Consider the following 26633-nt stretch of genomic DNA (forward strand, 5'->3'; position numbering starts at 1 on the left):
TGCAAGGATGGATTGACTTCCAACTTGGGTACAATCTGAAGCCTTGTGAGAAGTTATATAAAAAATTACTGAGGACCAGTAACATGAATGAACTGTGACAAACTATTAATTACTGAAAGCAAATGAAAAAATGCACTCAATACTATAAATACAATATGGTAAACACAAAAGCATCACTTTTTGGTTTTGGTACATCTACATTTCTTTCTAGTCAAGGAATAGTGAATCTGAATGAAATGGAATGAAAAACACACTTTGGGTTTTTTAAAATAAAGTATAATTTTGAAATTGAAAATACTAAGTAGAAATCACATTTTAAAAATATACCTCCATTTGCAAAAACAAAAAAAGAGTTGGAACAGAAGTGGGAGGTGGTAAGGTGGGAGGAGAATGAGAGAGAAAGAAAGAAGCCTCCAACTGTTCTACTATTCCAGCTACTCAAAGAACATATTTTTTTCTGGATTCCCTGACTCTGAGTAATGAGTCTTTGTGTCAGCTCTTTGTTCAAAGCTATACCTGTATTTACTAAGTCATTTTTTATGTACTGCATTGTTTTGTACTACATGTTAGAGTTTTATGCCAAAGCTACATTTATCAGTTTCTGGCATGAACAAAGATGATAAATGAAACCTGATGAAAACAAATGCTTTCTTTACACATCATTTCAGGCAGAACATGCAATCACGAAGATGACAAACTGAAGAATGGACTATTAGACTTTTGTTTGAAAGATCTGGGAGAATGAAAAAGATAAATGCAAAGCTATGTCAAAGTTTTCAAAAATGAGTTTTTTACTTTTTTACTTTCTTATTTTAGGAAAAATAATCTTTCCTTACCAACAATGGAGAGAATGACCACCACAAAATCAAATATATTCCACCCTATGGTAAAATAATAGTAGCGAAGAGAGATCAGCTTCAGCACACATTCTCCAGTGAAGAGGACAATGAATACCAGGTTAATCCAATATAAAATATTAGTCATTTCTTGACTCTGATCATCAGTCTCCACCATCATGGTGACCATATTGAGGCAGATGAGAATCATGATGCTGATATCAAAGACTTGTCTGGTTACAAAATCAAAGACCATTCCTTGAAATTTATTCTGTAACAAAAGAAAGACTTCATTTAGAAACAAATAGGGATTTTCTCATTCAATTTATTTTAGCAGAATTTATTATGAAATATGGGGAAAAGACTTCAGATTATATATATATATATATATATGTCAGTGTAATTATATCATTTGTGTGTCAATAAATCATATGTTTTTCAAACATGTTTATTTCACGTATTTTTATGTCAAATTAAATGCTTTTCAGATCCAGGAGAACATTGTATATAGTAACAGAAGGATTATGTGGTGATCAACTGTGGACTTGGCTCTTACTACTGAAATGGTTCAAGGCAATTTCAATAGATATAGGATGGACAATGCCATTAATATCTAGGGAAAGAACTATGGGAACTGAATGTGGATCGAAGCATAGTATTTTCATCTTTTGTTGCTGTTGTTTGTTTGCTTGTTTTTTTTCTTTTCTATGGTTTTTCCCCTTTTGATCTGATTTTCCTTATATAGCATAACAAATATAGAAATATGTTTAAAAGAATTGCATATATTTAATCTATACCAGATCACTTGCTGTCTTGAGGAGAAGGGAGGTAATGGAGAAAGGGATAAAAATTTGGTACACGAAGTTTTACAAAAATGAATGTTGAAACTATTTCTATATGTGTTTGGAAAAATAAAATACTACTGAAAAAAATTAAATATTTTTAGTATATGCAGAAAAGATCACATTTTAGTATCTAGTGAACATCTCCTAATATAATACAAGCCCATGAGATTAGAGACTATTTCAGTCTATGTTTCTATCACAAAGCCCAGCAAAGTAACTGACACATAGAAGGTGTCCAACAAATGCTTATTGATTGATTGATTAAATGAATTACAGTATATGTTATCAGAAACCATCTAATCCAATTCCTTCATTTACAGATGGGGAAGCTCAGTTCTGGTAAGTTTAGGTGATTTGTCTATAGTCATACAAGCAGTAAGAATCAGAAGTAGGATTTTTAAACAAATGCCCTTTAACAGATTTTGGCCTCTGACTTTCTGCACTGTACATGGAAATTCTACCACATCAAACAAAGGAGAGACTCAATAAATAATTCGTATTTGTATCAAACTTTATTATCTAAAAAACTATTGAGTGGAGTGTCAGTCAAAAATGACTTTATGTTGCCCCAGGTAATCTCATTTTTTGCCCTTTTTAAAAAAGTTCTTTCTATACTTAAGTGAATGAAAGTAGAGTAACTTACACATATAAATTGTTGTTATTTATAAAAAGATTCTGAAAAGTAATGACCTAATTTCTCTACCTGCCATAACTGAATAATAACTGAACTCTTTAGCATCTGCATGGATTTCTTTACCTTCTTCTGTTCTGATTAAGTCTGTTGCATTCAAATCACCAACCCTGGATTTTTGATCTCTTTTTCCAGTAAAATGCCTAGCAATATCTAATGCTGGAGGAAATTAAAAGGAATATAGAATTAGTCTATAGACTACTGGTCTCTCACATTCACACTGCCTTCAACAATCCCTTCTCATTGTCTCTTTAAAAAAATAGAATTTCATTTTTTCCAGTTATATGTAAAGACAGTTTTCAACATTCAACATTCTTTTATAACATTTTGAGTTCCAAAATTTTTTCCCTATCTTCCTCTTCTCCCCCTCCCCAAGAAAAAGAGTATTTATATATAGTTTTTATGATGTAGTATTTACATATAGTATTTATGATATAGTTTTTACAAGTGCAATCCATCTCATTGTCTCTTGTTTACTCAGGGGCTATTACAAACTATTCTCACTCTCATGACCTCATGTATAGATGAAGAATAATTATCTTTAAGTTGTGTGAGTTCCCTTCTTTAGAGGAAAAATATGGCACTCCCCATTTTTCAATCCCATTTTTTTTTGCTCTGGGTTCAGAGGAAGAGGAATTCCCTCTTTCTAAATCAAATCCCTCTAGGAGCATTCTGTATTTATATCTTTCCTAAGCTCTTGAAAACCTCTGTTCTATACTTATCCCTTCCCTCTCTACTTCTCCATTGATTTAAGTCCTTATATTTAAAATGCTGTTTGGCATTTAAAGCCCTTCTCCACACTGTAGTTCCAGGTCATGTCTACAACTGATTTTACTTTACTAGTTACTCTCACCCCCACAGCCAGATTGCCCAATCATTCATTCCCTATGTATGGCATCTATTTAGTATCTTTGTTAGGCTATTATGGTTAAACGCACTTCCTTCTTCCCATTAACTCTAGTTAATCTAAATCTCACCAGAGCTCAGCTTAAGAGCCATTTCATTCAAAAAAGCCTTTGATGAGTTGCTTAATTGTTGAGTCCAGTCCCAGTCTGTATTTCTTTCTAGAAATCCTATAAGTATTTTTCTGTGAAACTTCTGAATCCAGCTATTATGGAAGCAGAGAGTATCTCACTTTGTATTTATATCTCGCTGGCTTTCATTTCCTAATTATTCAGCATCAAAGTCCTGAACACCTTCTAATTTGTTTTGTGATCTCTCTATTGCTAAAGATCATCAATAATTTCTTACTATAGGAATTCAGGTCTCCATGGTATTTGACAATTTAAATCAATTCATGTCCATTTAATAAATATTAACTATGTAATTTGTTTAAGTCAAAGTGCTAGGTACAAGGAAACTAAGATAATTTAGAACCTGGAATTCCAATAAGTTCTCACTGATTCAACTTTAATTTATTTATGCTAATTATTCTTAAATCTACATATCTGGTAATTATCATTTCTCTAAAATCCTTTCCCCTCTTAACTTTCTACTAGACACAGAAATTTGGATGTTCTGCCATGATTTGAAATTAAAGATATCCAAAATTTAGCTTACATTTTTCTTTCTCAAACAAGTTCTTCCTCCTTTTTTTCTGTCAAGTGGATCACCATTTTTCAAATTTTTAATCACTTCAAAGCATTTTAAAATAAATTCTTCTGCTTCTTCACCATGTAGTCAATTATGGCAGATTCTTTCCTTTTTATGTTTAATTCTTCAATTCTACTGGAACCTTACTCTAAGAACAGGATTGTTGAATAGCTTTATAGATGGTGTTGCCTTAGAAATTAATCCTTCTGACAAGATGAAAAATGCTATCCAAATCTAGAGAAAAAAACTGGCGGAATCTAAATATAGATTGAAGCACACTTTAAAATTTTTTTCTTGACTTTTTTTTTGGGGGGGATAGCTATGTTTTCTTTCACAACATGACTTTTACAGAAATATTTTACATGATTATGCATTATAATCTATGTTAAATTATTTGCAACTTTTTTAGAGGGGAGGGAAAGCATCTGGAACTCGATGTTTTAAAAACAAAATGTTAAAAATTGTGTGGTTTTTTTCACATTACTGGGGGAAAATACTAAATAAAACTTTTAAGAAAAAAAAAGAAATTAATCCTTCTTCCATCTTTTGCCAGATTATAATCTTTCAAAAAGACCTGTTTCAAGACTCTATTAAAAAAAATCTACAATGGCTCTCTAATACCTATCCCATCAAGCTGAAACTTCTGTGCTTATATAAAAATCCAGGTCCATCTTAGAGCCCACTACTTTCCATTACAAATCCAGGCCCTTGTCATCGCCATTCCAATCAAATAGGCTAGCTTATATTTTTATCCCAATATATAACACTTTCTCCTATCTTCTTCACTTATGCAAACCTTATTTGCATTTCTAGAATCAGTTTAAATATCATTTATTCCACACTTAAGATTATAGGTATCTCTACTTTTCTGAACTCCCAAAGGATATGTACTATAGTCATGTTTAACGTGACTACAAATTATTTCATATTATCTCCATTTGCTTCATTCTGTCAGCGATCTCAGGGGGCCATTGGCACTTCTTTTATAATAAGCATATTCTTAAAGAAAGAATGAGAAGACATGAATAAAAATGGTATAATAGTAGGGATATCACCTTTGCGAGGATAAGTTGGCCAATTAATCTGCTGCCCCTCACCCAACGTGCACTCACATGGTTTCAGATGTTCGCAGAGAGATGAATTCCTTTATGGAAAAGCTGAGAGGTGTCCCTATGAACAGCAGCCAGATTGGGCATCTAGACATGCCATCCTGGCCACAGCCAGAGGGGGAAGTAATTTTACTGGCACAAATTTATTGAATTTGCATTTCTATGTTCTTGAGATCTTTCTAATTTCTCTAAAGCCCCACGATGCAAAATATAATGTCTTTTACAAGTATATAAGGTTGTTTTTTTCCTCAGAGATAAGAGCTTTGAGGGCAAAGAACATAGGTTCAACATATAATGCTGTGGGCACACAGGAGTCTCTCCAGAAATGCTCGTTATCTTATTATTCTAGCTAGCTTCTGACATGAAAAAAGTAAAAGTGTACAGACTATTAGAAATAATAGTACCTACAGCTTTCTGTCTGCTAAAATGTTTGGTTAACTCAGCTATTATTGATTGTTATGAAAACTCACCGCAGGTCGAGGTATAGGTTTTTGTGGTTTCTTGGACCCTAGTTTTTTCATGGCATTGTAGTATTTCTTCTGTTCTTCTGTCATAAAGATATCTTGACCTCCAAAGTAAAGAAATGAAAATAAAACTGGTTACAACCATGTATCTCTATTAGTTACAATGCTTGGCAAAGCTCATTAATGTTGAAGAATTTGGCTTTTTTCAGAAATTTTGTACTCCGGCATTTATATATATAAATGGTTCCACTCAATAATATAGCCATGGTTTTCAGAATATTACATGATACAAATATCATCAAATGATGTGATGCTTGAGTTTATCATGATTTATTAAAATTTTATTTCTTGAGCTATAATGTTATTTCACTATTTTGGAACCCAAAAAAGTTAATTTGGGGAACAAGGATGGACCTTTAGGATACTTATCTTCTTTTTCTGCTGATTGAAGTTATCTATGATGACACCAATGAAAAGATTCAGAGTGAAGAATGACCCAAAAATTATAAAGATGACAAAATAAAGATACATATATAGATTGTCTTCATACTTGGGTTGCCACTCTACCTATAAAACATGAAGAAGAATAACTGTCAGAAAGAAGGATTTCACAGAAACAACATCATGAAGTTCTTACTTTCTAAGATGTGACTAAATTTCTGAAAATAAAAAAAAACCAAAAATATTTTTCTAGATACTAAAATGTGATGTGTTTGGCTAGTGAGTACTGAAATTTTACATAGCCTAACTTGAGAAAATATAAAATTGCACAGAAAAAGTCTGAATGGCTGCAAGTAATTTTATTTCAGAAAAATAGGTTTATTGTAATAATAAAGAAGCTGTCCTTCATAGAGAGAGAGAGAGCAGAAGTTCATGTGTTTGGGTGCTGGATTTCTATTTACCATGTTATATCTATCCAACTCAGGGCAAAGCCCTTATGATCAATGGTGCTCTCCTAGATAGTTCCCATTGTAACTAGTTATGGCAGATTCTCTGAGCTGTGCTTAGATTGAAATCTGTGGTGAAAGTCAGATTTAATCTCTCTTGTTTCATCCATAAAATGAAGGGAGTTTGGACATCATGACCTCTAAGTTTCCTTCCAACTCTAAGATACCATGAATAATATTAACTGGTCCACCTTTGACATGTCATTGGCATAGTGTTCTAACTCAACTGTGTTAATTAGTCACATTCAACTAGGAAAGAAGAAATTAACTAGGTTTATTATATATCAAAGTCATGATTTTGATTTACTTATTGTGATGAAACTGGTAGCAATCTTCATTTTCAAAATCTGTCTATGTTGACAAAATTATAAGATAACCAAATTTAGAATTGGTAGGGATCCTATAATCCTCTAAATCTTTTTTTCTTTGTAAATTTTTTATCTATGTGCATGCATTATACACACATATTTATATATAATATATTCACTTAGCAAAAAATTCCCTTTTTCTTCCTCCCTCACCAATCCTCTCCTAAATCTTCTTAACTTATGGTCTGTGAATTTGTTTTTTCCAAGTATTTTATTAAGTATATTTCAATGTAATTGATTTCCTCTGTAATCCAATATATTTTATTTTATGAAATTAAAAATATAATTCTGAGGATGTGACAGTTAAGTTTCACCAGACTGCCAAAGAATTTCATGACACACACACAAAAATGTCATGGTCCTCTGATGGTCCAACTATCTCATTTGTCAGATGAGGAAACTCAATCCCAGAAAAAAGTGAAATAGCTTGCTTTGGGTAAAAAAGATAGTAAATGACAGAGCTAAAATTTTATTTCAATTCTTCTTCTGGTGCTCTTTTTTCCTTCTTTTTACTAAAATGTGATGTTCAATTTAAATGAATTTTTAAATGTTAGAGTATAATAAGCTTAAATTTATAACTGCAATGGGAATGTTATCTTTAAAAGAAGCAAATTATATAACAGAAAAACAAGTTTTATCTAATCCTGCATATTTGTTGTCAGAGAGGCCAAAGATAGTACTCAAAGTACAGTTATATTTATGCAAAAAGTGGGAAAGTATTAAAATTTTCTTTCTGTTCATCACATGAATAGGAAACTTGACTGTGAATCCATCGCAAATGTACCAACATTTCCCTGGTAGCAGTATATTTTATTTACGGGCAAAATTCTTAGAGGAAATTAAATATAGTCTTTTGAAAGTTGTCCTTGAAAATTCAAATAGCAAGTTTCACAATCATTATTCACACATTAATCAAGTGAGGGGGACAAAGAAAATTCAAAATATTTCCTAAAACAAAAATTACAAAAATGTGTCATCTAGAAATTGATGCTTTATTACTTGACCTTCATATTAGCTAAAAAGAGATTCCAGCAATCCAGAGGTTGAAGAATCAAGAAGAAAAGATTCAAATCTAGCTCCACTATTACACAGAGGACTTTGGGCAAAATATTCTTGCAAATTTAATTCCAAAAGAAATGAATGTAGTCAACTGAATGTGAAAAAAAAAAAAAAGCTCAATTATCTGATTGATTAGAATTCAATGAAAGAGATTTTTAAAAATTGTTGTAGCTATGCTCCTGGTCATAGCCAAATAGGAAAGAGACAAACAGGGGACTAAATACTTAAAAGATACAGTTCAGGATATGACACAAAGGAATTAAGATCAAGAAAATGGTAAGAAAATTGGATAAATAGAGCAGTAGTAACAAAAGGTTGTATCTAAAACAGAAAAGGAATCAAGAATCAGGTAAGATCTGGCTTTTGGTTTGGTTCCTAGCAAGAATCAAGAGCTCAAGTTAGACAAAAATCCATCAATGTAATGAATTATTGGGTTCATAGGACCTCACACAAGCTTTAAGTGTAACTATATAAAGTTCCTTTATCTCCTTCATTCTCTTTCAAATTCACTTCAGGTGATGAATCACCATTGTTACCCACATTAACTTCCATACAGTCAAAACAGCCAGAGACGCACAGAATTATCTTCTCAATCTCCTTATTTTTTTTAAAATGGTGATAACACATTACACAATATACATTTTTGGAGAATCAATAGAGTGAAAGAGAAGAGAAAGCTCATAAGTAGCAGAAAAAAAGGAACTGTGATTTTTTTTTCAAACCCTAGATGGGAACAGAATGAAGTAAGAGATAATGTCTAATAAAAATGTGTTTTTTTTTAATGTAGATGCTTTTCTTGGTTAATATTGTATTGTTTTTACTTTCATGGTAGAGTTATAAGTACAATATTTTGATTAACAGGAATATATATATATATATATCTAAATAAAATAATACTAGTGAAATTATGCCTTATATGGAATATAGTGAATCCCTTATTTTTTATGGTTTTTCATGAAATCCTAATCTGAAATTTTAAATAATGAAAATTCTGACAGGAAAGAATAGATATGAAAATCCTTTTTTTTTAATTAAAACTTTTTATTTTCAAAACATATGCATGGATAATTTTTCAACATTGACCTTTGTAACACCCTGTGTTCCAAATTTTCCCCTCCTCCCTACTCCACAAATCCTTTAATCTTAAGAAAAATAAGATGAATTAAAAGTATAATAAATTTTACTACCATTACAATAATATAATATAAATTATATATATAACATATTTGTGTGTAAATATATTATATATATATAAATTATATATAAAATATAAATAAAATAAATAATAATAGCTAGAATTCAAACATATTATCTCATTTGAAATAACTCTGGGAAATAATTCCTAGATTAGGAAACTGAGTCTGAGAGAGATTAAGTTGCTTGCCCAGAGTCATACAATTAGTAAATGTCTAAGATAGAATTCAGATGGATGTAGAATTTTTTCCTATAAAACCAATCCTTGCACCACCTAAATGTTTTTGATTAGTTTAAAAAGTATTTCATACATTATCTTTCAAAATAATTTTATCCTATAAATTTCCCTCATTTCCCCCATTTATAGTGACATTCAATTGAAATATAGTGGCATTCTATAAATAACGAAATTAAACAATAATTCCGAATATACTTACATTTCGTGAATCAACAGCTGCATACATGATATCCATCCATCCTTTAAATGTAGCCTAAGGTAGTCAATAGAAGAAGGAAGATATATTACTTAACTTCACTCTAAAATGTTGATATTAGAAAAATAAATTAAGCTATTCTATCATGAGATCCTATTAAGATCATTAATATGCATTCAATTACCAATGTAATAAAATCTCTGAGTTAATATATGAGCTTTGTATGCAATGGATAATAACATATCATGATTCACCCTTATTCTTTCCCATTTATAACTGAATCACAATAATATGACCTATAACTAAAATATGTGATCATATAAACAACTGTCTCTAACTTTTCACTCTTGCTGATTATGACAATAATTTTAGAATTGTGTATATATACAGGATTTTGTATATGTTCACAAGCGTGCATAACCAATATACAATTAGAGCCTAATAAATAGAAAACATAATAGATAATTGGAATAACTGTGGCTTATTATCAACCAAGGCAATTTTGATGGGCCACATGATTTTGAAGCAAACATCCTATAGTATACTGAGAACCAGTTCCCTCAATAAAAATTTAATATTGAATTACACATTTCATTAAGACTCTGGAATTCTTTCCAGACTCTTATCATCTTTCAAATCTATATAGTAACTATTTGACTCACTGTTAATAACATTGCATAGGTCACAAAAATTATGAAGGTCAGACTGACTTACCACTTGTAACAAAGAAAGATATCCAAGTCCCACATTATCAAAGTTTACTTTCACATTTTTCCATCGGGCAGTTTGATTACTGTCTATAAGAGCTTGGCATTCACTCAAATTGTTGACAACACTTATGTCAAACATCTCTCCAGTGGTGGTGTTGATACAGTGGTAAAACTTGCCAGCGAAAAGATTCACTCCCATGATACTGAATATTAGCCAAAATATCAGACAGACCAGAAGTACATTCATGATAGAGGGGATTGCACCCAAAAGGGCATTCACAACCACCTGGTAAAAAGAGGAAAGAAAGAAAAAGTTATCACTTCCAGGATTTCTTTTACTGAGTGTTTTAAGAAGTTTTTATGAATTTGATAGCATCAGTTTAAGTGTTAGTGTATATATCTCTCTTATCAGAGCATGCTAAAAATAAATATTGGAGATAATAGTTTTAAAAATTACATAACCATCTCACTCAGAGAATGTCAAATAAGTAGGAAATTAGCATTTGTAAGATACATCTTAAGCCTTTGAATATGCTAGAGAACAGAAGTAATAATGGGTAAAACTTTTTTTTAAGCCACTAAAGAATGTCATAAATTTCAAATACAAAAAATTGTGGATAATATATACTTGTCTGACTTTAAAAAAAAAAAAAAAGGAATACTGAACACAACAGATGTATTGTAAAATTTTTTATCTGAACCTCATATCTAATGTTAAGAGAAGTTATATTGCTAAGTGGTACAATGGATAGAGCACTGAACAGAGAGTCAGAAAGATTCAAATTCCTGATTTCAATCTGGTCTCAGAGACTTATTAGCTGGAGAAGGAAATGGCAAACTACTGCACTGTCTTTGCAAGAAAACCCCAAATGGGGTCACAAAGAGTGAGAAATGACTGAAATGACTGAACAACAACATTGTTCCCATAGGTAATCAGATTTGGACATATAATAATGAAAGTTCTAAATCCACAGATGTGAAAACTAAGGCAAACAGAGTTAAGTGTTTTGTCCAGTGTCTTATAGGGGAATGAGTGGAGTGGAGGAAGACTTAAGGTAGGGAAACTAACCAGGAGGCTATTGTAAGAGAAAAGGTGATAAAGGTGTGAATGAAAGTGGTGGCTATGTAAGTAAGAAAAAAAAAAGTGCTTGGATACCAAAGATGAAGAAATGGCAAGATTTGGCAAGTGATCAGATATGGGAGGTGAGAAAGAATGAGGGGTTAATGAAAAGACTGATATTTTGAACTTAAGAGCAAGGAAAAATGGCAGTAATTTAAGTGATTTTTTTAAAAAAAGAATTAAAATTTATTTCTTCAAAAATCTTTTTTATAGTCTTGAAAGATTAAGTAATAAGAGACAGACTAGGTAGTAGCAATAAGTGAAAGAAAGTTGAGAGTGAATCATGCCTTAGATATTCATTAGGTGGGTTGCCATGGGCAAGTGACCTCCCTGCTTAGAGGTCCTTAATAGAAGTCCTTCTGTGAAATGAAATAACAATACTTGTATTATATATCTTATGGAGTAACATAACTGTTAGGCTTGTATAAATAACAGAATGTTAGTTTTAGATGTAGAATATTATAATTAGAGATTTAAATATGGAAGGAACCTTAAAGATCATCTATTCCATCTTTAATTATTTTAAAATTCACTATGAGCGAAAAATGCTATGACTCAATTTTAACAGTTTCTACTACTTTTATTTTTATTTAATTTTTTTCTCACCACTTTTGAACTCAAAAAGTATCTTGTTATATAACTATGGCAGGGTTGTTTTTATTTTTAGTAAATCAATATATGGGTAAATAATAAAAGAACTTAACTTTATGTAGTAGTTTAAGATTTACAAAGTGCTTTCATCTCAACAATCTTGTGTGGTAAGGATATTCCCATTTCAAAGATGAGAAAATAGAAGCAGCTAGGTGGTGTAGTAGTTAGAGCACCAGCCCTAAAGTCAGGAGGACCTAAGTTCAAGTCTGACCTCCTATCTGTGTGACCCTGGGCAAGTCACTTAACCCCAATTGCCTCAGCAAAAAACAAACAAAAAAAAAAATTTGAGAAAACTGAGGCTTAGAAAAAATATGTGATTTATCCACTCATTAAAATCAGAGTTATGACTTGAATCTGTCTCTAAATTCATTGATCTTTTGACTTAATTATTCTTTAGAAACAAGTTTAATTTCTATATATTAAAGTACTACAATTCAACAATGAGCAAAGCATTGTGGTAGGTACTGAGTTGCCTTCCTTGGCTCTTCATTTTTACTTAGTGTATAATCACAAAGATGAAAAGGAAAACATACACAATAAACTATCATGCCTCAGGATTCAAATATCCCTCTTAATCAAATATTCTAATTAAAAGAAAACCCCTAGATTATCAGTTTCCAAAGAATTAGAATACAAAATTATAAACACACTGACAAAAAACTATATTGAATATCCTTAAGTTATTTGGGAAAAGATTTATTTGTAGCCCTATAGAATCTTCTAAGTATCTCAGGATCATCATTATAAGCACCAATCATCATTGATGAACAAGTAAAAGGAAATTAACAGTTAATAATTTACTTAGTAGAATGAACATATATACACACATACTCTCTTTCTCACACATACATATATCACACATATATAATCAGAGAAGATTATTTTGAGACAAGATGAGAAATTGTGGATATGTGTTCATATCTGCAGTGAATATATAGAGAACATAAAAATACAATAAATATGAGATTATTAAGCCCTCTTAATAAACAATTGTAATTCAGTGTCATAGCCTACCAAAAATACTCTCTTCCTTAATTACCATCCCAATTAACCTCCCTCCCCCCAAAGGCTTTCTCCCTCATCCCTTTCCCTAGGTAGAGATTCCTATATTCATCTGCCCTTCCTTTTTTTGTGCCCTCTGGAATTCTTGTTCTGTCCTTAAGAAATTTCCATTCATCTTAGTCCACTTCATTTCAATCTTCCCATCTTCATACGCTTGAAAAACTAGCTTTATCCAGAAGACAATGAATCTTTTAACTGCATCCTCTAGTCTCTCATGCAACATAGATATAGTAAGCCAGAAAAAATGTATATATATTCTTTGTTCCTCACTGATACTGCCAGTTTTTCCATCTGTCCTTATCACTCAACTTTTTTTCCCTTTGAAATTCACACAGTCTATATATATATCACACATGCCAGATTCTTGTTGAATTCCCAACAGGTCTTTTTCTTTTCTTTCTTAAGGGATTATAAACCTTGTTCACATTTCCCCCTTCTGCTCTACTCCTTCCTTTATACTTGTAAATGTGTGTGTGTGTGTGTGTGTGTGTGTGTGTGTGTGTGTGTGTCTCAGATATCTTGGTTTACCAGTTAATCTCCCCAATCTCTAGGACCCTTAAATTCATTCCATTTTAGACATCCATAGAGAAAGCTTAATCTCACCAAATTCGTAAATATGCTAGCACACATAGCAACATAGTACAAATATGCTCCATGGCCTTAAATTATGAAATTCTTCTTTCTGACCATGACTTCCTATCCTTCTTTCTTTCCCTCTGTCTTATGTTTACTTCATTTCCTCTATTCCTAATTTAATTTTTATTTGCTTCCACGTTTGTTCTTTTCCAAGCTATCACTCCTAATCTGGTCTGACTTTCCTCCCTTGACATTCTTGATCTAATAGTTATTCAATTCAACTATACACTATCCATAAACCTTGAATTTATCGTTCTAATGTTTCGTATTCTTTGCCCACCACAGGATTTCTCTATGTTTACTTAGCTGCTGAGTGGTAATGAAGCAGCCAAGTCATATTAGCTAATCATGAAAGTCTCCTAGGGCTCTGTGCTGAGCCCCCTTTTCCTTTTGCTCTACAGTGTCTCGCTTGCTACTCTTTTTAGCTCTTTTGGGTTCAATTACCATCTCTATGCAGATGATGCCCAGATTTATATATTCAGTTTTATTCTCTCTGCTGGGGTAGGTCATACATCTCCAACTGTTTCTTGAACATCCCAAACTCATTATGTCCAAGTGGAACCAGTACCCTTTCCCCCCCCCCAAACCCTCTTCTTTCCCCAACTTTCCTGTTTATGTCAAGGATACTATCATCTTATTAATCATCCAGGTTCATAATCCTCTACTTAATCATTCAACATATGCAGGCTGGTAATGATCAGTTCTTGTCGTTTCTACCTTTGTAACATATCTTATGTTCTTTTCATTCTTGTTCCTTTCATTGATGTAACCAAAAATCTAGTTCAGTCTTTATTATCTCTCACTTGGACTAGCTCTATAGCCTTTGGGTTGATCTCCTTGCCTCAGATCCCTCTCTATTCTAATCTTCCACTTAGCTGCAAAGTCATTTTTTAAAAGTATAGCTCTGACCATATTATCCTTCTGCTCACTGATTTCCAGTGACTTCCTGTATCAAATATAAAGTCTTCTGTATTGCATTTAAAGCTCTTCATAACTTTGACTCTTTATACATCCATTCTACTCCTCTCTGCATACTCTCTGACCAAGTTACACTGGCTTACTTGGAGTTCCTAAAACAATCCTCTATATCCCTGTGTTGACTATCCCTCATGGCTGGACAGCTCTGTCCCCTCACTTCTGCCTCTAAATTTCCTTGGTTTCTTTCAAAATGCAGCTCAAATTTCTTCTCTGCAGGAGATATTTTCAAGTTGCCTCGCATACACATGCCTTACGTTTTCAGATTCTTTAATTCACAAAGTATATGTATTGTTTGTGCCCAATTATTTATGTGTTGTCTCCCTGTGTTCCTTCAGGGTGAAGGCTATTTATTTGTTTGCTTATTTGTTTGTTTTAGTATTCCCAATGCTTAGTATGAAGCTTAGCACAGATCTAGCGTTTAATAAATGCTTGTTGATTGTTTGACTCTTTTGTTTCAATATCTGAGGAAAAAATAGACGTTCTCCTTGCTAAGCCAACCATTCTCAGAATGACTTTATTTCCATTCCCTCTTCTCTTGGAACTCACCTCTTCCATCATTCTAAATTTTCCTTCTATTATGCAAATACTTAACTACTTGTTCCTTTCTTGCTTTCTAAAGGCATGCTTAAGTTGCTCCATCCTTAAAAAAAAAATCTTGATTTGATTCTGTTATACCTTAAAACTGTTGTTTAATATTTCTCCTCCCTTTTATAGTCAAATTCTTTTAAAAAGTTGTCTACATTCATTTCCTAATGTTTAACTCCTTCAATAAAGACGGTAAAAAAAAAGAAAATGTTACTAGAAATTCTAAAATGAAGAACATGAGACAGGTAGCAAAAGAAAGAAAAAAATCTTGAAGATGAAAACAAGGGAAAGCATGACAAAATAAATACACAGTGGAATAAAAATTTCAAATAGTCCAGGAACCATAAAAATGATTTATTTAATAATTATTTTTATCACTTAAAATTAATATTAAAAGTTGTACATTTAAAAAAAACTAAGAAACAGCAGACTTTTTTTTCATTATTTCAAATTCTCTTCTGATGTTGGTTAATTTATGTATGAATTTATTATTTTTTAGTGAAAATATTTTCTCTAGGGAAGAAATAATGTCATGCTTTCATGTTTTTATTTTTCATTTTTGTAGAAAAGCATGTGGCTTACAAGTAAGTTGATGAAATGTATATTGGAAAACAGTGATTTCTACCACACAGATATAGCCTTAAACACTTTCTCAAATATGTTCTCAAATATCATGGAAAGCATCATTTTCTAAATGTTCCATTTGTGAATTGTCACTGCAAGGGAGATAGTATCAGCATGTCATCTGAGGTGTGAGCATCTGGCTTCAGGGTCTTTGCCTCAGAGGATTGAAAATGTCAGGACAAATTCTTCACAGTTCCTTTATATCTTGTTTCTTGTGTAAGGGCTCTATGTCCAATGTCTGACCTACTTTTTATCCATTTCAGTCTGAACCCAAAAGCTAAAGAAGCAGTTTCTGACATGAATCCCTTGGGGAGGAAAAACCCCTCCAAACATCAGAAATGAAACAGTGAGGATGCTGTGAAGAATATCTGGCAGTTTTAAATTATACCAACTGGGATTTCCTGCACATTTATAAATGAAATGAATACCCCTGATCTAAAGTCCTGCTTCACCTCCTTCACAATGTGATGGAGAACTCCCACTGAGCTGGGCACATTAGAAATCTATCTAACAGATTCACATCGGCTAAATTCTGTTCTTACCTTTTCAAATTTATTGCCTTTTTCCACATTAACTAAATCCATTTCCTTTTTCAAAGGCACATAAAATAATTAGACTAGATGGTTTCTAAGGTCCCTTTCAGTCCCAATGTTACATGATTCTATAAATTCTATAATTTTTGTGATTGCTACTGAAAGGATAATAAAAAGCAACTACTGAGTGCATATAAAGAAGGGGAAAGAAAGCAAAAAAAAAAAAAAAAAAAAAAAGACAGGTTAAGTTGAAAATTCTGGGGCCACAATGGAAAGGCAAAAGAAAAATGAATACTGGATAATGAATCCAAGTATGTGTAGGGTGTATGTGTGTATATATGTGTGCATATATATACATGTGTGTGTATGTATGCACATGTGTGCATGTGTCTATACATATAAATTTGGGCATAAACCACTACAGAATGGTGATGGTGACTCTTAGACAAATGCTTTCTGAGCATTCCTAAATTCAGTTTAACTCTGACATTATTAGTTCTTTGAATAACTTAAATCTTTTCAACTGTGATCATTCTTTTATTGAACATTTCTTCATCTCTCATCTATTCAGTCTGTATTTTACTAACTTGGATATGTTTATGTATATTATATATATTTATATATTGTATAAATATATATATCATATATATATGAGTATATATGTACTCTTTTTAAAAATTTATTTTAAACTTAGATACAAAGTAGGAAAAAACTATTGTTGTGCTCAGCAGAATGTGAGAGGATTCAAAATATAAAGCAATAAACTTCTATTTCAGGAAGTCTCATATGATAAATATTACATATTGTGATCAAAGTGGTGCATTTTTTCTTTGTTTCCTTGTAGGTTTTCTTTTGTTTTCTGCTGTGTACTTTTTATTTTATCTTTTTCCCCCTTCCCCCTAACTCTCCCAAGAACACTACATGAAGGACTGGGAGAGACCGAGAGAGAGATAGAGACAGACAGACACACACACACACACACACACACACACACACACACAGAGTTTAAATATACATACACATACTGTAAGTACTATTAAATCATTTTCTTATATATGAGTTTGCTTGCCAACCAGATGATCAAGACTGGATGCTAGCAAACCACAAATCAGAAGACTTGGGTTTTAGCCTCCTGATGTTAAATTCATTGTATGACTTTAGGCAGAGTGTTTAGCTTTGCTATGTCTCAATTTTTTCATCTATTAAAAGAAAAAAAATGGTATAGCCATTCTGGTAAACAATTTGGAACAATGCCTCCAAAATTACTAATTGTGAATGCTTGTTGATCCAGCAATATCACTATGAGGCCTATATCACAAAGAAATTTTTAAAAAAAGATATATATATATGTATATATATACATAATTATTTTAAAATGTTTATATTATTTTATATTCATATCATTTGCATTTTATTTATTTACATTAATATATATTTATGTTAAATATATAAATATTTAGAGCAGGTTTTTTTGAATAGCAAAGGAAGAGATGAGGTCATGATTTGAGGAGTGGTTGAATGAATTATGGTCTATGAATATAATGGAATACTATACTACTATAAGAAATTATAAAAGTCAATTTCTGAGAAATCTGAGAAGATATGCATGAATGAAATAAGCAGAACCAGGAGAACAATTTATACAATAATGACTACATTAAAAAATGAACAGTTCTGACTTGTTCCACACAATGATCTGTACTGATTTCAAAAGATCAATGATGAAGAATGCTACATACAATCTGCTAGTGCCTGATTAGGAATGAGACCCATTTCTGGATGTTTTACTTAAGTATATGTATGTGTTACAAGGTTGCTTTTTATTTTTCCTTTCCCTTTTTGATGGGGGAAGGTAGAAAGAAGAAAAAAAGAAATATCTGGTCATTGAAAAAATGAAAATATAATTATAAAAAGGGAGTAATAAAATTTTGTTTATTTACTTTAAATAATTAGAACAATTAGATCATCAATTAAAATAATTAGAACATTATAGGTAGAAAGGATCTTAAAAACTGTTTTGTTCAACTTGCTCAGTTTAGAGATGAGGAATCAGACAAGCCTAAGGTAACAAAGCAAGTTAGTGGGTGGGGCAGAAGTAGGCATCCAAAGTCCCTAATTCCAGTGCTCATTATAGTATACCACAAATGAAAAGGTTCTCTGTGAAAGTGCTTTCAAAAACATAAAACATTATGCAAATGTATGGTGTGCTCTTTAAAGGCAGTATATCCTTATGAATCTCTCATCTAATAGAACAGGCATTCAATATACATGACTAAGTAAATATACTGCCTGCTCTCCCATAGAAGGAAAATTACATAATACTTCTTGGATTTTTTTTTTTTTTTTTTTTGAGTTTCCAGCTTGCTTTCTTTCTATTGTGTGAAAGGTTAAAGTATTGTCTTACCCTCATTCCTTCAAATCGAGATAAGGCTCTTAGGGGCCTCAAAGCTCTTAGTGTCCGAAGAGATTTGATGGCACCAAGCTCTGAGTAGCCCAAGGCATTTGCAGTTAAGCTGACCAAAGAGACCTATATGAAAAGAAGAAAAAGATATTCATTAATATTAGACAGTCTTATTAATCTAAGACCCAAACATACTTGAAATGTAAAACCATAACAGGTCAATTTTCTTTAAAGGTCATTTTAAAGGGAATTGTTTTAGGTTTAAAAAAAGAGAGAGAGAGAGAAGATAGTCATAGAGCAGATTGCTACTCTACTCTTGTGAGAGATTGTGACAATACTTTATCCTTTCACATATTCTTTGGTTGATCAGAGTAATTAAAAAAAAAAAAAGGAAAAATAAGCTAAGCACAAAAGCAATTTAATGAAACCAAAGGTTAATATGAAACACACACATCTTGGATATAATTGCTTCATTTGTCTTAGGTTTTTCATTATGAAGTCCAAGTAGCTAAACAGAATTAACTGATTAAATCAGAAAGAAATGGATAAAAAGAAAAATCAAGGAATTGACTATGTTGTAGTTAGTCGTTCAGTCTATAGCAGAATATGAATAAATCAGTCAGATCAGTGACTTTAGTTTCCTGCAGAATGGGAGTATGGGTGTGATAATTAAGTCAAACTGCACATTTCAATAATAAGGTCAGTTTTCCCTCATATATAAGTGTTGAGATATACATATATATATGTATACACACATACATATATGTGTATGTATACACATACAAACATACACGCACATTTGGACTTTTTTTGGTAGCTAAACAAATAATATCTCCAAGGATACTTAGGTTATAACTTCATTGCCTATACCATACTGCTTCATTTTAAAAGAAAATGCAAATTTATTTGCAGGGCAAAAACCAATTTGACTTTGGCTAACAAAATAGTGGACTTGAATGAATAGAAAGGAATTATCTGATTTAGCATTTATCAATTATTGTTTGTGATAAAAGTCATCACTTATTCCTTTGAAGTACTATTTCAAGTTGTTTGAAAAGTTAGTGCTCTGAAGTAGTTTAAACAGTCCCACTAGTCCCACTAAGCTCTCCTTTCTACCACCTAATTGCTCTTTAAGCCCTTTCTTCAGATATATCTCAAAAGGAAACCTTATCTGAAGAACTGCAGTTTCTGACCTTGCGCAATTCAAGTGCCTGAAGTTTAGTATATCTAAAGGATTAAGAACAGCTGTGATTCTCAATTATAGTGAGCCTAACAAAAACAAACAGACTCAAGCCAAACTTTGAAAGATCCTTACATTTAATGAGTTAGATCTAAGGGGATTTTTTTTTTTTTTTTAAACAATGAGGCTTAGGTACTTTAACAATGTCAGGAAATTTCCTTATGTAAGGCAAAATCAGAGGTTAATGAGGATGCCACAAAGTAGCTGACTTTTGGAATCAATACATTGCTTATATGACTCTAATGTTAAAATGCTAACTTAGGGGCCTGCTTATAAAATGGCCCTATCTCTAGTTATCAAACCAAGCAGGATAGGAAAAATTGGAAATAAGAGTAATTTGAAATCTAGATATATAATATTTAGTCATTTCAATCAATCAATTTATATTATATGAATATATATTATTTATATTTATTATTATTTTGCATATTCCTTATTCTGAAATAAATAGCACAACTAAAATAAAAAATATATAAGAAAATAATTTAAAAGAAAAATGTGCTCATTGTTCCAAAATACATAGAAAAATTATAAATTCACTAACTAAAGTACACATGAATCTAAATGTTTATCAGTTACTGTTATCTAATTTCATCATCTTAACTATATTTTGCATATATATTGCACAAGATATATTTAATATATCTTTTAAATTTTATAGTTATAACTTAGGTATCTAACAAATGTTATCTAACTTAGTAAGTTAGATAACTAACTTAATAAGAGAGATTAAGTATTGGCAACAAAGCATAAAAGAAGGTATTTCTTAATTAATAGACTCAGATAGTAGATACAAATAAAGGGGAATTAATGTGTTGTACATAATCAAAAAGTATCATCGAACATCGTGAAATCTACCTAGCCTCTGATGCTTCCTTTTTCTGGAAAAGAAAATACAATTGTGTTGTATTAGCTATAAAAGACTTTAATAATGCTTAATGACATTTTCATATTTAAGTAATATATATAGACTTTGCTCCTTTCTTCCTTCATGGATAAACTAGAGATCTGAGAAGTTAATATATGAAGCTATTTTGGAAGAGATCTTTACAATTATTTCGGTTATCGATATTATACCAACAATTGAAAGGGTGATTGATATTTTATGAAAAATATGCAAAATAAGAAATTGTAATACTTACATCAACGATAAGGAAGTCCAGCCAGCACCATGCATTTGTAAAATACATTTGGAAACCATATGCAACCCACTTTAGAAGCATTTCCAGAATGAAAATGTATGTGAAAACTTTGTCAGCATATTCCAACATTGTCTTAATTGTTTTTCGTTGCTCAATATATATATCTTCAAAGGCCTACAAAAGAAAGCTTTTTAATAATTGTTCATTGACATGAATGGTTTTCGATTGAATTCCTCAAAGCGGAAGAAAATATGTAAATATATTCTCTTGGGTATTTAAATCATTGCATCACCAAGAGCCCTAGGCTAGATGGTGTGGTGTTTTCACAATTGAGTCCCACTATATATTTTCCCATAAAAGCAGTTCAACCATTCTGACTAAATTAATGGTATAGTTGAGTACTATGTTATGGTTGGCTGGTTTCCTCATTCAGTTAGGTTGCTGTCTCAGAAGCCTTTTCTTCCTCAGGAAAGCATCTGTAAGTGAAGCCTCATTTCAGACCACTGATCTGGAAGTGATTTCCCTAATATAAGACTACGAGCCATATAAATAGTGGAACACCAAAATAGAACCCCCTACTTTCCAAGGGACATGAACAAGCTAATCCAGGGCTAAACTAATGCTTGAAGATCCTGACCCTGAATAGGGTGTGAAAAATTCATACAAGGGATGATGACATATGGATAGTGAATAAAATATAAGAAGGTCTTTGATGACAGGAACTTTCCCATTTTTGTCATAAGGTTTTGTGTATAATTGAGTAAAAATATTTTTGAATTAAATCCCCAAACTCAGTATATTTGAACAGATAGGAAATGACTAGGTACTGATATTGAAATCATTACCAAATCAGCTCTGTGTAAACCATCAACTATTAAAGCAAGAATCAAAATCAATATCAAATTAAAATAATGAAAAAACTTTGAAGAAGAAATAGCACACATGAGGAAATGCTAATCAGATCTATTTGAACAATCCTCCCCCAATTTGACCCTCCCCCAATGGGAAATGCATAAAATGAAATGCAAAATATTAATATTCCTAACATTTCTCAACATTCCTAAGGAAGTTTAACTAACATAAACTGATCATCACTACAAGAAAATTAAAAATAAAAATAAAACCTAGAAGCTGACTAGACTACAGAATCTTCTTGTCAAAGAGATAAACAAGCCATTTTATTTTTAAGCACTTCTCAGATCTTGTGAAAATGATAGAAATTTGTTAGGGGTAATATTCCATAAAATAGGGAGAAGAGAAGGGGAAAAGAAATTTTCAAAGAGCTTACTGAGAGTCAGTTAAGAAATATAATTCTGAGAGCAGTTAATTATGAGATTGAAAAATTAGAAAAGCTCTGAAAAATTTCTATATTGCCACAAACTATTTTCTTCATCAACTATAGTGGATCTACATGATTAAGACTAAAACCAGTCTGAGGCTACAAGATGGAAATAGCAGAAATTATACTTAAGAAAATCAGAGATCACTACTGGAATTCTACAGAAAGATTAACTCAGAGTATTTGAAAGAGGTTTTAGACCATGTTATTGCTAGAAAAAAGTGACCCAAGAATAATAACTATTAAACTAAATGCCTTTTTTTCCTATTTCTATAAAATTTTAATGAGAATATGTTGCACATGCTTTGAGGATATCCTAGGTGAGATTTGAGATTTTCAAAAGTGATATTCTAAGTAGAGCACATCTTTAAAGTTACTGACAGAAAGATCCAGAGAATACTGAAGACCAATACAAAGTATTTAGATAGAACAAAGCACTGTTTTAAGGACTCCTTCAACAAAATGTCTCTCAAGCATGTAACAAAAAACCTTACAAAATCAAAGATCTGATTATCAATGTCAAGGAAAATATAAAACAAGACTATATTCGCTCATCAAAGATGTTTGCCTTCACCACAGAAGATGTCTTAGTTCATATTGCAAATGGAAGAGGGCTTCCCTATTGATGGCTTTTGTGGCTGTTGTGTTGGTAGCCCTTAGTTCTAAAGCACTGCAGAATCTCTTGAATAAGAAACCTAATCACTCAGAAGATTTTGGTTGGACTTTTCAGATAGGAAAGAACAAATAGATGAAGAATGCCTACTGTATAGGCACATTCATTTAAGTGGCTAATTGATAGAAATGGTTCATCAGCAGATATACTTTAGATAAATATTCATGGACAGTGAGCTGGCCCCAGAATTAAATGGGAGCAGAAGAGTGGGATGAATTTACATAAAGTTATAATGCTTTAAAATCTTTCATTGAAATAATAGCCTATTTGAATACACTTTCTTTTCAGCAATTCATGGAACCTATACAAAAATTGACCATATATTAGGACATAAAAACCTCAAATTCAAATGCAGTAAGGCAGAAATAGTAAATGCATCCTTTTCAGACCACGATGCAATGAAAATTACATTCAACAAAAAACCAGGGGGAAGTAGACCAAAAAATAATTGGAAACTAAATAATCTCATACTAAAGAATGATTGGGTGAAACAGCAAATCATAGACATAATTAATAACTTCACCCAAGAAAACGATAATAATGAGACATCATACCAAAATGTATGGGATGCAGCCAAAGCGGTAATAAGGGGAAATTTCATATCTCCAGAGGCCTATTTGTAAAAAATAGAGAAAGAGAAGGTCAATGAATTGGGTTTGCAACTAAAAATGCTAGAAAAGGAACAAATTAAAAACCCCCAGTCAAGCACTAAACTTGAAATTCTAAAAATAAAAGGAAAGATCAATAAAATTGAAAGTAAAAAAACTATTGAATTAATTAATAAAGCTAAGAGTTGGTTCTATGAAAAAACCAACAAAATAGACAAACCCTTAGTAAATATGATTTAAAAAAGGAAAGAGGAAAATCAAATTGTTAGTCTTAAAAATGAAAAGGGAGAACTCGCCACTAATGAAGAGGAAATTAGAACAATAATTAGGAGTTACTTTGCCCAACTTTATGCCAATAAATTCGACAACTTAAATGAAATAGAAAAATACCTCCAAAAATATAGCTTGCCCAAACTAACAGAGGAAGAAGCAAATATCCTAAACAGTCCCATCTCAGAAAAAGAAATAGAACAAACTATCAATCAACTCCCTAAGAAAAAATCCCCAGGACCAGATGGATTTACATGTGAATTCTACCAAACATTTAAAGAACAATTAACTCCAATGCTAAATAAACTATTTGAAAAAATAGGGATTGAAGGAGTCCTACCAAACTCCTTTTATGACACAGACATGGTACTGATACCTAAACCAGGTAGGCTGAAAACAGAGAAAGAAAATTATAGACCAATCTCCCTAATGAATATTGATGCTAAAATCTTAAATAAAATATTAGCAAAAAGATTACAGAAAATCGTCACCAGGATAATACACTATGACCAAGTAGGATTTATACCAGGAATGCAGGGCTGGTTCAATATTAGGAAAAGTATTAGCATAATTGACTATATCAATAACCAAACAAACAAAAACCATATGATCATCTCAATAGATGCAGAAAAAGCATTTGATAAAATCCAACATCCATTCCTAATAAAAACACTTGAGAGCATAGGAATAAATGGACTTTTCCTTAAAATAGTCAGGAGCATATATTTAAAACCATCAGTAAGCATCATATGCAATGGGGAAAAACTGGAATCTTTCCCAGTAAGATCTGGAGTGAAGCAAGGTTGCCACTATCTCCATTATTATTTAATATCGTATTAGAAACACTAGCCCCGGCAATAAGAGTCGAGAAAGATATTAAAGGAATTAGAGTAGGCAATGAGGAAACCAAACTATCACTCTTTGCAGATGATATGATGGCATACCTAGAGAACCCCAGAGATTCTACTAAAAAGCTATTAGAAATAATTCATAATTTTAGCAAAGTAGCTGGCTACAAAATAAATCCCCATAAATCCTCAGCATTTTTATACATCACCAACAAAACCCAACAGCAAGAGATACAAAGAGAAATTCCATTCAGAATAACTGTTGATACCATAAAATATTTGGGAATCTATCTACCAAAGGAAAGTCAGGAATTATATGAGCAAAATTATAAAAAAGTCTCCACACAAATAAAGTCAGACTTAAATAATTGGAAAAATATTAAGTGCTCTTGGATCGGCCGAGCGAACATAATAAAGATGACAATACTCCCTAAACTAATCTATTTATTTAGTGCTATACCAATCAGACTTCCAAGAAAATATTTTAATGATCTAGAAAAAATAACAACAAAATTCATATGGAACAATAAAAAGTCGAGAATCTCAAGGGAATTAATGAAAAAAAAAATCAAATGAAGGTGGCCTAGCTGTACCTGATTTAAAATTATATTATAAAGCAGCAGTCACCAAAACCATTTGGTATTGGCTAAGAAATAGATTAGTGGATCAGTGGAAAAGGTTAGGTTCACAAGACAGAATAGTCAACTATAGCAATCTAGTGTTTGACAAACCCAAAGCCCCTAACTTCTGGGAAAAGAATTCATTATTTGATAAAAACTGCTGGGATAATTGGAAATTAGTATGGCAGAAATTAGGCATGGACCCACACTTAACACCATATACCAAGATAAGATCAAAATGGGTCCATGACCTAGGCATAAAGAACGAGATTATAAATAAATTAGAGGAACATAGAATAGTTTATCTCTCAGACTTGTGGAGGAGAAAGAAATTTGTGACCAAAGATGAACTAGAGACCATTACTGATCACAAAATAGAAAATTTTGATTACATCAAATTAAAAAGCCTTTGTACAAACAAAACTAATGCAAACAAGATTAGAAGGGAAGCAACAAACTGGGAAAACATTTTCACAGTTAAAGGTTCTGATAAAGGCCTCATTTCCAAAATATATAGAGAACTGACTCAAATTTATAAGAAATCAAGCCATTCTCCAATTGATAAATGGTCAAAGGATATGAACAGACAATTTTCAGAGGATGAAATTGAAACTATTACCACTCATATGAAAGAGTGTTCCAAATCATTATTGATCAGAGAAATGCAAATTAAGACAACTCTGAGATACCACTACACACCTGTCAGATTGGCTAAGATGACAGGAAAAAATAATGATGAATGTTGGAGGGGATGCGGGAAAACTGGGACACTAATGCATTGTTGGTGGAGTTGTGAACGAATCCAACCATTCTGGAGAGCAATCTGGAATTATGCCCAAAAAATTATCAAATTGTGCATACCCTTTGATCCAGCAGTGTTTCTATTGGGCTTATATCCCAAAGAAATACTAAAGAAGGGAAAGGGACCTGTATGTGCCAAAATGTTTGTAGCAGCCCTGTTTGTAGTGGCTAGAAACTGGAAAATGAATGGATGCCCATCAATTGGAGAATGGCTGGGTAAATTGTGGTATATGAATGTTATGGAATATTATT

General features: G+C 31.9%; 1 protein-coding gene across 4 annotated transcripts in view; it reads right to left on the reverse strand.

Moving 5' to 3' along the window:
- The window catches only part of SCN2A (sodium voltage-gated channel alpha subunit 2), a 155451-nt gene that overhangs the window by 4861 nt on the left and 123957 nt on the right, over positions 1-26633 (reverse strand). For all 4 annotated transcript variants that reach the window (XM_051986242.1, XM_051986246.1, XM_051986243.1 and 1 more), the window contains 7 exons: positions 21223-21396; positions 18844-18966; positions 10255-10536; positions 9544-9597; positions 5968-6105; positions 5545-5649; positions 837-1107 (listed from right to left, as the gene is read on the reverse strand). In XM_051986242.1, the coding sequence (XP_051842202.1) occupies positions 837-1107; positions 5545-5649; positions 5968-6105; positions 9544-9597; positions 10255-10536; positions 18844-18966; positions 21223-21396 (1147 nt within the window). The remainder of the gene's footprint in view (positions 1-836; positions 1108-5544; positions 5650-5967; positions 6106-9543; positions 9598-10254; positions 10537-18843; positions 18967-21222; positions 21397-26633) is intronic.

This window comes from Antechinus flavipes, chromosome 3 (genome assembly GCF_016432865.1).
Source record: "Antechinus flavipes isolate AdamAnt ecotype Samford, QLD, Australia chromosome 3, AdamAnt_v2, whole genome shotgun sequence".
Lineage (NCBI taxonomy): Eukaryota > Metazoa > Chordata > Mammalia > Dasyuromorphia > Dasyuridae > Antechinus > Antechinus flavipes.